At 47.4% G+C, this 17,016-nt stretch overlaps 1 protein-coding gene across 1 annotated transcript in view; it reads right to left on the bottom strand.

The window, feature by feature from the left end:
- Positions 1-7,235: 7,235 nt before the first annotated feature.
- Positions 7,236-17,016, bottom strand: part of ACSS1 (acyl-CoA synthetase short chain family member 1) — a 65,189-nt gene continuing 55,408 nt past the window's right edge. Inside the window, exons 9-14 of the mRNA XM_066236997.1 lie at positions 16,671-16,783; positions 16,133-16,259; positions 14,820-14,947; positions 14,661-14,724; positions 10,848-10,966; positions 7,236-9,090 (exon numbers count right to left, since the gene is read on the bottom strand). Coding sequence (XP_066093094.1) covers positions 8,911-9,090; positions 10,848-10,966; positions 14,661-14,724; positions 14,820-14,947; positions 16,133-16,259; positions 16,671-16,783 — 731 coding nt within the window. The 3' untranslated portion in view covers positions 7,236-8,910. The remainder of the gene's footprint in view (positions 9,091-10,847; positions 10,967-14,660; positions 14,725-14,819; positions 14,948-16,132; positions 16,260-16,670; positions 16,784-17,016) is intronic.

Raw genomic sequence — 17,016 nt, 5'->3', positions numbered from 1 at the left:
TGATTGCTTTCTCATATGTGCCTTGACTGCGGGCCTTCAGCAGATCAAGTAACCCCTTGCTTGATCCAGTGACCTCAGGGTCTCGAACCTGGGTCCTTCCACATCCCAGTCCGACGCTCTATCCACTGCGCCACTGCCTAGTCAGGCTAAATTTTGTCTCTTATTGAAAGGGAAAGGAAGTTCTTCAGATAATTTTAATCCTTTCATAGAACTAAAACTAAATGACCCAGTTGTCCTTGTAAGTCAGGAGACTTTCACATCCTTCTCCCTCCATTTTCCAAAGAAAGGACAGGACAGAAAGCCTGACTTTTCCTTTTAAAATGGCACTGCCAATACTAAGTTTCACAGTTCTTTGGCACCTTACCACATCCCCCACTGGTTTTATATTCTGAGTCAAATTCTTGACTCATTTTAATGAGGTGTATGAGGCAATTTTTAATTTTTAAAAATTTTTAATTTAGAAATAATTTGCTTTTATAATAATTTATTTTTTAAAGTATTGCTGTACCCTATACTTTTTTATTATTATATGATACATTTCCTTTTAGTCAGAATTTTTAAAGAATTTAACCTTTAGTGATAACCAAGCTCACTTTTTTTTACCCTAGTTTCCCTTTTTCCTCAAAGTCTGATTAAAAGGGGTCCTTAGTGAATTTCTTCATGCATTACCGTGTGTAGACCAACCAGCTCCCAGTTTGTGGTTGGAGCAAGGCATGCTGTCCTTTTTAGGGTTAACTTACAAAGGTTGGTGGGTTAGTTTCTGCTGTCCACGAAGGTGTCTCTGCTGGGACTGCAGGTTTTAACTGGCTATGGTGGACCCAGGCAGGCATGCCTTCTACCTTGGCAGCAGTGGGAGTTGTCAGGATCACAGTGTATGGACCCGTTCACGTGGGAGTCAGTCCTTGGGTGATGTATTTCTTTACCCAGACTGAGTCCCCAGGCTGAAAAGGATGTACTGGATTTCCTGGCAGTGCTGGAAGTGCCTCTTGGACAGTCTTTTGAATGGCCTGCTGAGTAATTTATAGACCCTGCAAGTACTTAAGAAAAGCATGGTTATTTAACTCAGCTTTTAACTCTTCTGAGTTTTGGTAGTAAGGGAGGGGGTTTTCCAATCATTATTTCAAAAGGTGTAAATCCTCTATAGGGGGTACACCTTGCCCTAAGGAGGGCTAGTGGGAGTAAGGTTGACCAGTTTTCACCAGTTTAAAAAACAAATTTGGCTAAAGTTTTCCTCACGATTTAATTTATGCATTCTATTTGTCCTGAACCTTTTGGGGTCTGTAGGCATAATGTAATTTCCAGTTAACTTCCAATTAATATTGAGTGCCTTTCCCACTAGCCTTGAGACCTTGGATACAAATGCAGGCCTAACATTTGAATGGGAAAGCTAAATTTGGAAAGAATTCTACACAACAACTTCCTAACAACTGTCACTGTGGCCCTACTCCCAGTAGGGAAAGCTTCTATTTATTTGTTAATTATTTCATTAAGGTCTGTTTCTAAATGTTTACCTGGGAAAGTTCCTCTTTCCCTGTTTTTTTCTTTTACAATTCTTTTATTTTGCTTAGTATTTACTTGGACATAAACTAAACATTTAGATATTATGCCTTCTGCAATAGATTTTAAGTCTGGTTTTTTTATTTTTTATTTACTTATTTATTTTTACAGACAGAGAGATAGACAGGGACAGACAGACAGGAATGGAGAGAGATGAGAAGCATCAATCATCAGTTTTTCTTTGTGACACCTTAGTTGTTCATTGATTGCTTTCTCACATGTGCCCCAACCGTGAGCCTTCAGCAAACCGAGCAACCCCTTGCTCGAGCCAGCGACCCTGGGTCCAAGCTGGTGAGCTTTGCTCAAACCGGATGAGCCTGCGCTCAAGCTGGCAACCTCAGGGTCTCAAACCTGGGTCCTCCACATCCCAGTCCGATGCTCTATCCACTGTGCCACCGCCTGGCCAGGCTTAAGTCTGGTTTTTTAATTATCCCTTTCCCACTGGCAAAATCTTTTTCTAATTAGTTGCTAATAAGCCTTTAGTAACAAGGGTTTTAGTGAAGTTTCTAAAAAACCCCACTGGTTTTGGGTAGCATTTTCATACGCATTTGAACTCCCATGTTCCAATTTTGAGGCAGACTGGAAAAATATAAAATAAACAACAAAAATTAAAACAGCTAATGTTAACAAATACTATAACAAGTGTTTTAATACAATGAAGTGATTAAAGCCAATTAAATTATTAAACAAAGTTTTAACTAATACAACAGGATTTAAAATAAAATTTTTACAGTCTTAAGTGTCCTTAACATGTTAATGTAATTTTATTAAGTCCATGTTGACACTATCATTGCTTCATATTATTTGCAAATGTAACCCAACCCCACTTCAGTCTGAGAACTGTCCCAAAGAGCAAGAGTCACACACATGCAGGAAAAGTCCACAAGGCACTGGATTTGTGGTCACATTTCCACACTTTGCAGCTAAAGTCCAGGTCCCAATGACCACTGCTTCTAGCTGGCAATGATTCAGGTAGACTGGAAAAGCCCTTTGCAGCACGTATGGAAATGGAGCTTTCGTTTTCTTTAAACTGGAGAGGTGAACCCAGGGGGGCTTTCCCTGGGGCTCTGTAACCGTGGCATGGTGAAGAGAACATTGGGATACACTATGCTGGGAAGCAGAGGTAAATTCATCTAAATTAGGAGCAGGTCCCAGCCTAAAATAGGCATGGGGCACTGAGACAAGAGGAATAAAGGAGACACTATACATTAAACAAAGCAGCAGAAAATAGGACTATTAATACCCAAAACAGAGATCTTTGAGGGATAAATAAAACCCGAATATTCAGGCTAGGTATAGTAAGTGGTCCTCATGTCCACAAGAAACGAGATCAGTTTACCTGCTACTTGGAAGAAATACCCTAGGCTCGTCCACAGTGTCACAAGATGGGGCCAATGGCCATGGGCACCTTTAGCCTTCAGAGGCAAGTCCCAGCAGGCTGGGCAAGGTCAGGTCACAAGTGGCTGGAGTAAGGCTGGAAAAGACTGAGAGGAGCGAGGGGGCAGCTTACCTTCTCATGTCCCTTTTTCCCACAGCCAAGGCATATCCCTGGTGGGGGCTGAGAAGCCTGGTAGGCCTTAGCTCAATGACCTTCCTTTCCACTCTTGAAGCAGGACCCTAATGGAGTCCTATGAAGCCCTTTGGGGCATTGGAGCCTTTTAAAGGCTTATGCCAAGAGCTGGTATTTTGTCTGATTTTTTTTGGGGGGGGGGCTCTATTTGCCTTTTCTGTTCCTCTTGGTCACTGTAGACTTTAAAAGCCATGCTCAGAAGATCTTACTGAGGGGCTTAAGGGCCCACATCTTCTTAGATAAACTTTTTCCATATATCTGAAGCTGATTGGAAAAAGACAAAAACAGCATTATTAGCTGGATCTAATAAAAGAGGGTAGAAGCTTGCCAGGAGTAACAGGTTTGGCATCTCCCATAGGATTCCAGAGTCTCTTCTCTGCTGAATTACTCAGTACATTAGCATTTAAAAGAGATTTTTAAGTAAAAAGCATGATAAAAATAGATTTGCAGGAGTTCCAGGATATGACTTCCCTTTTTTATATTATTTACAATTGACCTTTAAGCATTTATTGAGTACACTTTATTTATGCTGTAATTTTACTGTTAGGCTAATCAATAGTAATATCTGTTACTCTGGGTTTTGGTGACCTAACATTGAATAAAAGTGTTTCAAAATGATAATAAACTAAACATTATATAAAAAGACATTAATAATTATTATATATTCCCTAAATATTCAAACTAAGATTTCAATATTATAGGGCTATGAAATAGAAAATAAAGAGAATTAACAAAAGACTTTGAAATAATGCATATATTTTAACCTAATGGTCAGAAAAGTTATTAGTTAATATAGCCAAATATTAACAGTAAATTTCTTGTATTGAACAATAAAACTGTCATTTAAGATATTTATCTCCTTACTGCTTGATTGGCATCCTTACTTGCAATTTTTTTCACCTATGGACAGAATGAACATTACTATGAGTGCTTAGAATATGTGCAGATGAATGTTAAAAAACTAAGGAATGTAAATTTGTGATTTCCACATTGGGCCCTACTGCCCAGGCGCCTACTTTAGAGAGAACTCTGATTACAAGTGCTATTTTAACATCCGGTTTGCCAAACTCAACAAAAATTAAGTATTGGTTCTGCCAAAATGGTGCAAACCAGCTGAATCCACCACTGATGCAGGCCTCCCTCAAGCTCGTCAGGTTTAGTATGTGACCCCTTTCTGGTCCACACTGCCTTGGAAGGTGGTGTGAGGATGAAATGGGTGATGGAATTAAAAAGTGGTTCAGAGCCTCCTTGCACACTGCACTCAGTAATACAAGCATTCTTAAGCATTTTCTTTTTTTACTGATTGATTTTAGAGAGAGAGGAAGTAGTGGGGAGAAAGAGACAGAAATGTTGATCTTTTCCTGTATGTGTCCTGACCAGGGATCGAATAGGCAACCTTTGCATACTGGGACGATGCTCTACCCAACCGAGCTATCCAGCCAGGGCCTTTATATATATTTTTATATTATATATATATTTTTTATATTGTATATATGTTTTATATTATATATATTATATATTTATATTATATATTTATTATATATTTATATTTTATATATATTATATATTATATATAATATATATATATATTTTATACAGTGGTACCTCGAAATACGAATTTAATTCATTCTGTAACCTAGCTCGTAAGTCAGTCAACCCGTATATCAAACTGCCGATACTGGACCCATGTGCCAATATGCCAACTAGCAGCAGCTTCCTGAATCACGACTCATATCTCAGAATTTTGCTCAGATCTCGAACAAAAATACGGACAAAGTCGCAGTTCATATCTTAAAAAAATTCGTATGTTGGTCTGTTTGTATCTCAAGGTACCACTGTATTATATATATAATATATATATTTATATGTATTTAAAAGATTTTATTTATTGATTTATTAGAGAGCGAGAGACAAAGAGAAGCAGAGAGCAGGAAGCATCAACTCGTGGGGGTTGCTTCTTGTATGAGCCTTGATTGGGCAAAGCAGGGTTTCAAACAGGTGAGCTCAGCACTCCAGGTCTACACTCTTTCCACTGCTACATAAACATTTCTGTCCTCGTCCCCGATCTTGGTGTCATGAGGGCACAGTGCAGTCAGCTCTGCAAGGACTAGCACAGCTTGTGGGACCTGCACAGCCGGGTGTCTACTCCTGTCAAGTTGAGGTGAGGGGACGCGAGTTCTCACCATCAACTCACCATCAACTCAGCTGCTGTGGGTGAACCACTGCCTGAATTACCACATGATTTACTTGTAGATATGTGTAAATCATGAACATTGGCCATGATTTCTTTTTTTCTATTTAATAGGGACATATTTCCTTTTGGGAATTAATCATTTTGAAAACTGAATTTTCCCTTTGAGCACAACTTTTAATTTGTTTTAGCCACTTGAAAAGGAAGTTATTCTTAAAAGGCACTGCCTACTGCTCTTCTGAGTATGAATTTCACTTGCCTTGGGGACTCATGGGTATTACAAATGTAATTTCATGGCATCCTGAGAGGTACTCAACATTCAGATCAGCTGTCTCCGAATCCGGTCTAATATATCCGTGTGTGTTCACATCGTCAGGAACCTCCTGCGCCTTTGCTGCAGCTGCCTGCTCCTCTCTGCTTCTTGGTATGTTGGTTAAGACAAGGAAAGCTGAGGCAGGCAGTGGAGTCCGGGGGTAGGTGGGCCTGGTGCAGCCTGGCCAGGCTCTGTGCCTCCTCTGGGCTCCAGGTCTTCAGCATTGCTCTACCCCTGGGCAGGCCCTGCCCTGTGGTAACTAGAAGGCAGCTCATCCCCATGCCCCATCTTGTCTGGTGGGTGCGTGGGCAATAGCCCCTTTACCAGTGGTGTATTTGTGTCTGCCTCCCAGGGACTCTGAATAGTGTCAAATGGCAGGCATGAACTTGTCACTTAGGCCAGGGACTGTGATGCTGAGAATGACCATCACAAACCCCCTAGCAGCCAGAGTGGGTCCTTGAAAAAGTAGGGCACAGGATGGTCCCTAAAATAAATCAGGGTGGCTTTACCAGAGAGGGGTGGTGAGGACAACCTAACCTGTTATAAGCCTCTTATGATGCCCCACCTGGCAAGGTGTGGATACAATGGATATAGACTATCCCTGTAAAAAAGCAGTCCTGCGTCACAGTGGTGGTGCAGTGGATAAAGCTTTGACCTGGAACGCTGAGGTCTCTGGTTTGAAACCCTGGGCTTTGCCTGATCAAGGTATGTATAGGAGATAATGCTTTCTGCGCCTCCCTCCCTTCTTTCTCTCTCCTCTCTAAAAGTGAGTCTTTCAAAAAAATAAATAAAGCAGTTCTTCTGTGACTTCCCAAAGAACCCAGAGGCACACGGTGTGTCCTTCCCAGTGAGCTGCATTCAGATTACCTCGGGTGGCACCTGGAACCCCCAGCCTCCCTTCCCCCACTCCTGAGGCACAAGAGCAAACTCCATCCCTGAGAACAGCCGTTCCCAGCTCCTGCTTTGGACACAGCAGTGCATTTAGGTTCTGTGGGAGCCGAATCGGCTTTTCTCATCTGACCTCTCATGGCACCAATTCAATGCATCCTTCTGTTTCTCTGAAGGACATGGATAACCTCATTCACATACATCCAGTGTAAGGACAACCTGGGCTATGGGCAGTCACTTCTCTCTCTGTAGTCTGTGATGCTGACTCAGTTGCCTAGAGATCTTGTGTCGTCATTCTCACCTGTATTCTAGATCAGAACTCGCCACCAGACCCGGGGTGATGACTGGAATGTTCTCGTGAATGTGTCCACTCTGGTAGCTACTTACCACGTGCGGCTGCTGAGCCCTTGAACTGTGGCTAGGAGGACTAAATATCTTATTCTATTCTGTTCATTCTATTCTACTGTTTTTATTTATATTCAAATAGCCACATGTGACTTATGTATTGGGCAGAAAAATAATCTAGAGACAGGTAAATTTACCAAATAAGTCAAAGATAGATGACCTCTTATTGTGTAGTTCCTCCCTATCAGACAATGGATTTTTTTAAGTGTTCTCTTTTGAGTGAATAGACCCCTTCTAGCTTTGTTCTTAGGATTATATTCAGCAACAAAAAAATAGCATTATTTGATTTTTAAAAATCACCACAAACAGAAGAAAATAAAATAAAGCTTTATTTGAATTGCCCTTCAGATCATTCTGAGGCGGTCACTGTCCCAGTTCACATCTAAACCATTTCAGAAATAGCACTGCGACTGCAGCCTGCCAAGCCCAAGTCCACCACCGATGGGGCAGGTCCAGGTGCACGGTCTTTGTGGCTAAGCACTGCAGCAACAGACCACCCCTCAGTGCACCTGTGTGCGATAGCCAATGGCCACCCCACTGGGTGTCACAGGTGTCCTCACTTATCACCTGAGCCCAGCATAGCTATGGTCCACAGTAACTGTTCAGCACCACAGGTAACCCCTGGTGCAAGGAACAAGATAACCTTTCCCAGCTCTCAACGACCTAACTCAGCATGTTGCCTTAACCTGCACTCCACGCCATTGGCCTTGGCATGCTTGGCTAATAAATGAACACTTTGTTTAATTTGATTATATGCATAATCTTGCTAACCTTCAGAGGACTTAAGGCACACTGAAAGAAAGAAACGTTGGCCCTGGCTGGGTAACTCAGCTGGTTAGCGTTATGCTGACATGCTCAGGCTGCAGTTTCCATCCTGGGTCAGGGCACATACAAGAATCAACCAGTGATGGCATAAGTAAGTGCAACAAGTTGCTATTTCTCTCTCTCCTTCTCTAAGAAATAAGTCAATAAAAAACATTAATAAAATAAAATAAGAAAGAAAAGAAAGAGAAACTTTATTCAGAGCTCCAGCTCTCTTCACTGGACCTCCATGGTTCTTAGGCCCCAACCACAGAATGAAGGACAGGCAGAGTTTGCAAGGATCTGGTTCTAGCCGAATCAGTCCTCTAAGTTACCTGAATTTTCACTGGATTCCCTGAACCACTCCACAAATTTGGAGCACACTGACCTCCTACCAAGAGGCATCCAGGATGGGGAAAGGGAGATCTCTTCAGATCAGAGCTTGGAGAAACAGAACAAGTGACTGGAGTAGCTTCAGAACAAAGGTGACCCACCCAGGCCACCACTTTACAAGCTGGGTTTCATGAAACACAAACCAAGAGAAGTAGAAACATACACAAAAAATACAATAAAAATGCTGCAGGCTCCAGTGTTCTCAAGAGAGCTGTGTTTAGTCTGAGGCACAAACATTTTCCAATTAATATTCCCAAATAGGCCAAACAAGTGAAAGCGCACCCTCCGTTCCTCTCCAAGTTTCCCCAGGAGAGAAGGCAGAAAAGGAGATTTTTCTAACTCCGAATGTCACAAAGAGCATGTACAAGCAAACCCACACATTCCATACATGTGTTTGCATGCTATTCTTCCAAAATATAAAGGTATAAAAATAAAGTTTCTGCCTTTTATATCTAGAAACATCTGGAAAAAACACGACTGCTTATAGTTCTCGGTCGTCTGAGCAGGCAGGCACCCTTTACCGGGGTTGTCACCTTCCTGTGCTGTCTGGAGAGGACACGGCGCTTTTCATTCCAGGAAACCAAATTCAGGACAAAAACAACAAACACCGCATGACAGCACGAGTTCTCCAACAGAAGAAAGTGAGGGATTTTAGTATGAACTTTATATTAGGGGCCATGGGGGTTATATACTGGGGGGGGGGGGGGACTGAGCTGGGAGTTTACAAACAAGCCAACTGAGAGCTATGCTCTAGAAGTTACGGGCTTAGTGCTGGGACCTGGTCACAGCACTTCACTGCCCAGAAGCCCCCTTGTCTCTGTGCTTCTGGTAGGCACTCAGTATTTCCATGATGATGCTGGGGTCCTCCAGGGTGGTGGTGTCTCCCAGGTCCTCAGCTTTGCCTGTGACTATCTTCCTCAGGAGCCTCCGCATGACTTTTCCAGACCGAGTTTTTGGAAGACGTTTCACTACCTGGCAAGGAAGGGGTGCAACATTTGAATGTGGGGTGGTGCCCACATCCTACTTCGCTGAGACAAGAAGGGCTCCTCCCATGGGTTGGTGGGGCCCAAGGTCTCTGGTTTCATCCTCCTACAATCTGGATCTGAAGCTGTAATCAACCCAAAGGGCAGAATCAACTGTGAGCCATGCTGAAGTCTCCACAGACCAGGCTTCAGCTCCCTGCCGACCCTGCTTGTCCCATAAGCTGCATCGGAGAGGGCTTCCCAGGTAGCAACAGAACCAAGCTGGGGCCCAGCACCTCGTCTCACCCCCTGGACGGGGTCCAGGTGGGTTTTGTCTTATGTATGAGGTGAGAGGTACTTCAAGAGAAAAAACATCGTCTTACTTAGTGTTTGAAAATTAAATATTTTACATTTTCAAAAAGGCACAGCCCATTCAAGGTCAATGGCAACACATCAGAAGCTAGTTGAGCACCTTAATAGTGACCTAGCTTGTAAAAGAGTTCAGTTCACCTAAGGAGAGTGAAATTCTGGTCCCCAGGCCAACAGTTTGACCTTGTGCCACACTAAGTAAGGCCTCAGAGGACCACTTCCAGACAAAGGAACACCGTGGGGGCACATTCACAAAGGAAGGGACAGAGAGCTACCAGGGCTGAGAGGGCGGTAGTTCTGCCATGAAACCACTCCACACAGGCTCCCTCACGGGGCCCGGCAGCGGCTCCTTTGCCGGCACGGGGAGAGTGTTCAGAAACCAGACAGGGGCTGAGGGACTCTGGTACTTCCCTCAGATTTCTCTATTTAAAATCCCTAATTTTCTTTTGTTCCTGCAACCAACCTCCATATGCCAAAGTAAAAGAGCATCTAATCTTGCCAAGCACTACCCCCTGAACAGGCGAGCTGTGCAAACTTCTTCTGCTGCGCCTCTGCCCCGCGCTGTCTGACAATATATCTGCCACCCTTACTGACCACCTAGGACAGTGGTCCCCAACCTTTTTTGGGCCACGGACCGGTTTAATGTCAGAAAATATTTTCACGGACCGGCCTTTAGGGTGGGATGGATAAATGTATCACATGACCATGACAAGTGTCAAGAGTGAGTCCTAGCCCTGGCCGGTTGGCTCAGTGGTAGAGCGTCAGCCTGGCGTGCAGGAGTCCCAGGTTCAATTCCCGGCCAGGGCACACAGGAGAGGCGCCCATCTGCTTCTCCACCCCTCCCCCTCTCCTTCCTCTCTGTCTCTTTCTTCCCCTCCCGCAGTGAGGCTCCATTGGAGCAAAGATGGCCCGGGCACTGGGGATGGCTCCTTGGCCTCTGCCCCAGGCGCTAGAATGGCTCTGGTTGCAACATAGCAACGCCCCAGATGGGCAGAGCATTGCCCCCTGGTGGGTGTGCCGGGTGGATCCCGGTCAGGCGCATGCGGGAGTCTGTCTGACTGCCTCCCCGTTTCCAACTTCAGAAAAATACAAAAAAAAAAAAAAAAAAGTGAGTCCTAGATGGATGTAACAGAGGGAATTTGGTCATTTTTTAAAAATAAAACATCGTTCAGACTTAAATATAAATAAAACAGAAATAATGTAAGTTATTTATTCTTTCTCTGCAGACCGGTACCAAATGGCCCACGGACCAGTACCAGTCCACGGCCCAGGCGTTGGGACCACTGACCTAGGAAACCAAACAGCTAGTGTCAGTTTGGCTGCGATGTTACCTGTGGGAAGGGAAGATGATGGCCTAAGACAGGCAGCGCAGCTGAACTGAAGCAGAAGTCCACTCACCAGAATATGGTCAGGCACAGCATACTTGGCGATCTTGGTGGCCACGTTGGACCTGAGTTCACGTATCACCACATCCGAGTCACCTGTGTCATCTTTCAACACGACGAAGGCAAACGGAACTGGAAGGAGAGATTTGGGGGTGGGTCAGCCGGAGTGCTGCACATAAGTCACCACGAATTCAGAGGACTTCCAGTCACATGTTGATGACCTGGCAGCAGCTGGTTCCTTAGCTGCATCCCCAAAAATGCATCATAGTTTCCATTCCAGTGGAAGCAGTTCTGTCAGCTCGTCCACACCTCCCGGGTGGTTGGGCAGGCATGTGAGGGTGAGAGTTTGGCACCTGGCTCTGTTGTTGACTGGCTTTTGCATGTGACCTTGGACACAGGACTTACCCTGTCCTAACACCTGTGAAAAAGCCTGTAACATGGGTCATAGGAGATTTACTCTCAGCTCCCATGAGGTGGTGTAAGGGAGCATGGCAGACACACTAATTTTGTATGTATGCATCCAACATTGTAAGCACTAGCCACAGTGGCTTTCTGAATTTAAATTAAGTTAAAAATGCAGTTGCTCAGTTACGTGAGCCAATGATGGATGGCTCTGTCACATCAGGAAGTCTAGTGCACACAATGGCCATCCCATACTGTAGCACAGACACTCTGTAGATATCCTGCTATGTTCCAGAGATTTACCGCTGCTCGCACAGGTCTCCACATTCATTTCTTTTTAATCGATCTAGGATAATCTTGTATATGGTATGACATCAGGATCCAATCCAATTTTCTGTCCATAGCAGTCTCACTTGTCCCAGCATCATCTTGGACAGTCTGCCCTTTTCCCCTGCGACCTGCAGTGTCCCCCTCTCTCATGTGCAAAGTTGTTATAGGTGTGTAGCTCTCCTCCTTGTTCCTTTGTCTGTTTATTCCCGTACCAATTCCACCCCATCTTAATGAAGTGTCCCTCTGGTACCCTAACATACTACATAGTTTCCTCACAGATCATGTTTATTGTTTGTGTCTGTCCCTCCCCTCTAATCCCAACCACTACAGCATGTCAGCTCTACGAACAGGGACTTCTGCCCCTTTCCCTTTCTGCTGTGTCTCAGCATCGATAACTGTGCCTGGAACAGAGCCGGTACTCAACAAATGTTTGTTACATCATTAAGAAGTGACTTCCCACCTGACCAGGCGGTGGTGCAGTGGATAGAGCGTCGGACTGGGATGCAGAGGACCCAGGTTGGAGACCTCCATGGTCGCCAGCTTGAGCGCGGGCTCATCTGATTTGGGCAAAAAGCCCACCAGCTTGAACCCAAGGTCGCTGGCTCCAGCAAGGGGTTACTCGGTCTGCTGAAGGCCCGCGGTCAAGGCACATGTGAGAAAGCAATCAATGAACAACTAAGGTGTTGCAACACGCAATGAAATACTAATGATTAATGCTTCTGATCTCTCTCCGTTCCTGTCTGTCACTGTCTATCCCTCTCTCTGACTCACTCTCTGTCTCTGTAAAAAAATAAAAATAAATAAAATAATAATTAAGAAGTGACTTCCCTGAATGAGCTCCAATCTGTAGAGACCTACAGCCTTTGCCTGAAAGCCCTCCTCCCATTTCCACCTGACAAACTCCTACTCGTCCCTTAAGACCCAGTTCGGCTACCCTGCACTCTGTGAAGCCCTTCCTGACCCTGCCCCCGACTGTAGCTGTGGCACTTGCTATGAATACGTAGCCGTGGGTCCCCATGCCCACTGTACTAGGTGGTGAGATCTTTGAGGGGAAGGTCTGCATTTTTCTCTCCTCCTGTATTTGAGATTCTAGGCGGTCTAGGCCAACACCACGGGGGCTCAGAGGAAAGGGACAGAGTTGACACCAGAGCTGGCTGGGAAGATGTCTCTTATGGATTTAATTAAAATTATAAAACCACCGAAGCAACACTTATTACTAAAAAAATGAAAACACTGTAGAAGTATATAAGACTGCACCTGCCCTCCCCCCCCCCTCCTCCCTTTGAAGGCAGCGCAGACGAGGGTGAGGGGCTGCTCTGGCCCCCACCCTGGCTCCGCCACTCTGTGCCAGAGCTCTCCGCACGCACAATGGGGAGCTCACAGTCCCTGCCTCACAGCTGTGTCAGGGTTGAATGGCGAAAGCCCCTGCACAATGCCCACAGTGAGGAGGCTTCCAGGGGCTGCTGGCTGCTGTCTCCAGTCCCAAATTTGCAAGTTAACTTCTGGGTGTTCACAGCCATCGTTTACATTCTGGTGGGACCACACTGGACATGCTGCCCTGGTGTTTCCCAGCATCTCAGCTGGCACCTCCCCTGTAGCCACTGTATCTCTAATGAGATGGGAGTGAAATGAGCCTGGATTGTTGAATTCTGAGCAGAGCGGGGTCGGGAAAGCCTTGACGTGGGAGGAGGAGCCAGCTGAGAGCCCGGAGAGGAGGCTGCAGGGCTCAGCGCGGACGGTGAGACAGGTGAGACAGGACGACGGCGGAGGTGACATCAAGTACAGAGTGTGGACAGACAAATGCACACAGCTCTCACAGATGGCTTCAGAGTTCAACCAGACAGTTAATGGGTTATTCATGTATTATAAATGGACAGATGCTCAAATTTTAAGAAATCAGGAAAATATACAACATCATACCCATTATATACAAATTCTCCCCTCACCAGCCTGGCAGATGTTAGAAGGCCTGGCAGTCTCACCGTCACTGAGGATGCCAGGAAGCAGTGCTGCGAGCTGCGCACGGGAGCGAGTCACACATGAGGCCTGCCCACCTCCGCCGCCTCCGACCCCCGGCGGCTCCCCACACGTGAGGCCTGCCCACCTCCATCACTTCCGACCCCCGGCGGCTCCCACACACGAGGCCTGCCCACCTCCACCGCTTCCGACCCCCCGCGGCTCCCACACATGCCAATCTCCTATTACCAAAGGGAGGCAGCCTCCTGGTGCACGCTTCTCATGGTGACTGAACATTGAAACAATATTACTTTTCACTGTGGGTCAATTTAGAGAAAGTGTTGAGCAAATAATGGAAGAGCGGCACACAAGCGTGGACGGGAGGCAGGTGGCTCAGGGACACACCTGGCAGAGTGCCCCTGACAGCAGGAGGACCACTCGGCAGGCAGCAGTACAGCGCAGGACCCTGAGTGTCCAGGTCACAACAGGCCAGGCCAGTGTGGCCACTGTACACCTGGCTTTACAACACTCAGGTGACCCTGCCCCTTCCCAGACCTACCTGCTTAGAAACCAACAGACTTGGGAACAAAGTGTATCCTCGACAAAGAAGACAATTCTGATCACTGCTCTGCATTCCCCACCACATGTCACTGCGCACTGGGAACCACAGGTCAAACGCCTCTAAAAAGAGTCCCAGAGCAGCAAGAGCTCACTCCAGGCACACTCTGACCTGCCAGCGTAGCTATAAGCTGGCCAGGGTGCTGTGCATGCGCATGTGTGAGGAGACGCTGTGAGCAGGGCAGGGCATTTCATCCTAAGTCCTGTGTAACAGGGCTGCCAGAGTTATCATGGGCAGAGCAGCGACCTCCCCAAGCTCAGTTGTAACCAAAGAGCTGAGGGCTGCCTGCGGATGAGTGTCCTTAAAGGACAGCAGAGCCAGAAAATCTCAGAAACCGGACCTTAGTCTTAACAGGCATGCCACTCAGCCCCCTCACCTAAAATCTGCACTTCAAAGAGAAAACCAACAGCTTCCCCCATAAACACTCTGCCACCCCTCCTCCAGAGTCTGTTCTTCTTACAGAGGTGCTGTGATGGGAGTGAGACCAGAGACCCAAGGAGTTCCTTCTGTGGCACTCACCTTCTCCTTTGATGCTGTGGGGATAGCCAATGACAGCGGTCTCCGGCACTGCAGGGTGGCTAGCCTGCACAGAATAGGAAAGGCAAAATATGTGGGAGGTGGAACACCCTGACTGCAAATCACAGCTCCCAATCTGAAGCCAATACGGCCTGTACTCACCATCGCATCCTCGACCTCCGCGGTCCCCAGCCTGTGGCCACTGATGTTGATGACGTCGTCCATCCGCCCTGTGATCTGGTAATAGCCTTCCTCAGTTCGGTAAGCCCCGTCTCCAGTGAAGTAGTAACCTGCGGCACAGCGAGGGAGCTCAGACCCAGTACTCCAAACCAGGACCTAGCAGGGCTCTAGTCCTTCCTTAACGGACACAATGGGAGTCCTGTCCCAACCTCACTCTACACAAGAAAGCTCTGAAGCCCTGCACTGCTGACATCCTGCCTGCTACCTTCCCTGAGCCCGTCTTGGGGACACTCTCCAGACGTGCTACTTGGCTGTGTGCTAGGGAAAGGGCGGGGCTCTGAAGGAGCAGAACGCAATAGAGACAGCAAAGGTCTTGGGAGCAGAAGACATACGAGGAACACACTCAAGCTTCTCAAAACGTGAGTTTCATTTACAGGCTTGAGATGGAAGATTACGGGTTCCAACAGGTACACTGTGCAAACTTCCAACCCACTGACGCAAAGGCAAACTGGGAAAAGAAGTAAGCCAGAAGGAAACTTTCAGCCATTGTGACAGTCTTCCAAGGTGGTTTCCTCACCCTTCTGTTCTAATAACGGAAAGAGTACACAGCATGGGCCATGCGCTCAGTGCTCTGTGTGCTCTCTCACTTAACCCTTAACTGAAAACATCAATGAAGGCTCCTGAGGTGACTCCTTCCCCATTTCAGACATAACATCAGGGAGGCAAAGGGGGAGGGGAGAGGACTCAGACTCATCCCTCCAAAGTGCCTGTTCTTTTTTTTGTGTGTGTGTGTGTGTTTTTCTGAAGCTGGAAACGGGGAGAGACAGTCAGACAGACTCCCACATGCGCCCAACTGGGATCCACCCAGCATGCCCATCAGGGGCGACGCTCTGCCCACCAGGGGGCAATGCTCTGCCCCTCCGGGGCGTCGCTCTGCTGCGACCAGAGCCACTCCAGCGCCTGGGGCAGAGGCCAAGGAGCCATCCCCAGCGCCTGGGCCATCTTTGCTCCAATGGAGCCTTGGCTGCGGGAGGGGAAGAGAGAGACAGAGAGGAAGGAGGGGGTGGGAGTGGAGAAGCAAATGGGCGCTTCTCCTATGTGCCCTGGCCGGGAATCGAACCCGGGTCCCCCGCACGCCAGGCCGATGCTCTACCACTGAGCCAACCGGCCAGGGCCCAAAGTGCCTGTTCTTAATCGGCACTGCGCTCACAACCACCATTACTGTGGAGACGTTCTGAGGACGGGGCTCCAGCAGTGTGTGCAAAGGCAGGACACACCTACAGTAGCCATCTCACCTGGATAAGCCTTGAAGTAGGCTTCCATGAACCTCTGGTGGTCTCCGTAGATGGTCCTGGCGATGCCCGGCCAGGCCTGGGAAATGCACAGAGCCCCCGAGACATTGCCACCTTCCATGACCTTCCCCTGCAGACCGGGAAGACAAGCATGTGAGGATAGGCACGGATTCTGGTTCAGACGCAAACAACGGAATCAGCACCATTCTCCTAACTGCTTGGCTTGAGGCAGAAACACGACAAGTGTGCCCTGAAGGAAGTGTCCAAGCTTTCTCCTCTGTAAAGAACACGGACGCCTGCTGAGAGGGCTTCTGAGAACCTGGGCTTGCCCCACATGCCAACTTTAGCCACTGTGTCTCTAAGAGGGGACTCTGCACTGCATGCTGCACGAGGACACAGGCACCTTCCGCTGCCTTCCAGACCCTGGTGTGTGTGACGTTGGTGAGTGGATGATGGAGGCCAGGAAGGCAGAAAGAAGCACCAGGGGGCCCAGCAGGGTACACATGGAGGGGGGAGTCACCTCTGGGGGACCCTTACCCACCTTCTCATCCATGAGAGCTAGGACAATGCCAAAGAAGGGCCTCATTGCCATGGCTGGGAGGATTTCTGCCCCTTCTTCTGAGGGTCGCGGTGCAATGCAGATGCCCCCCGTCTCTGTGGGGGTGACAGGGCAGAAACGCCAATGGGCCAGGGGCTAGCGGCGTGCTTGTCCAGGCCACGCCATCGAGAATCTGGGATAGATACACTGGCTGCTGCCCTTGCGGAGTGGGAGGTGAGTGGACCTGCCCACTCGGGGCACAGAAATGGCCCCCACTTTCACAAGGACTTATCTCTGAGGCAAAACCAGTCTCCTCCACTGTGGAGTGGGGGCAGGGCCCTGGGACAGG

The sequence above is a fragment of the Saccopteryx bilineata genome, chromosome 6 (genome assembly GCF_036850765.1).
Source record: "Saccopteryx bilineata isolate mSacBil1 chromosome 6, mSacBil1_pri_phased_curated, whole genome shotgun sequence".
Taxonomy (NCBI): Eukaryota; Metazoa; Chordata; class Mammalia; order Chiroptera; family Emballonuridae; genus Saccopteryx; species Saccopteryx bilineata.
Note: the sequence above shows the minus strand (reverse complement) of the source record. Positions and strands in the feature narration are given on the sequence as shown.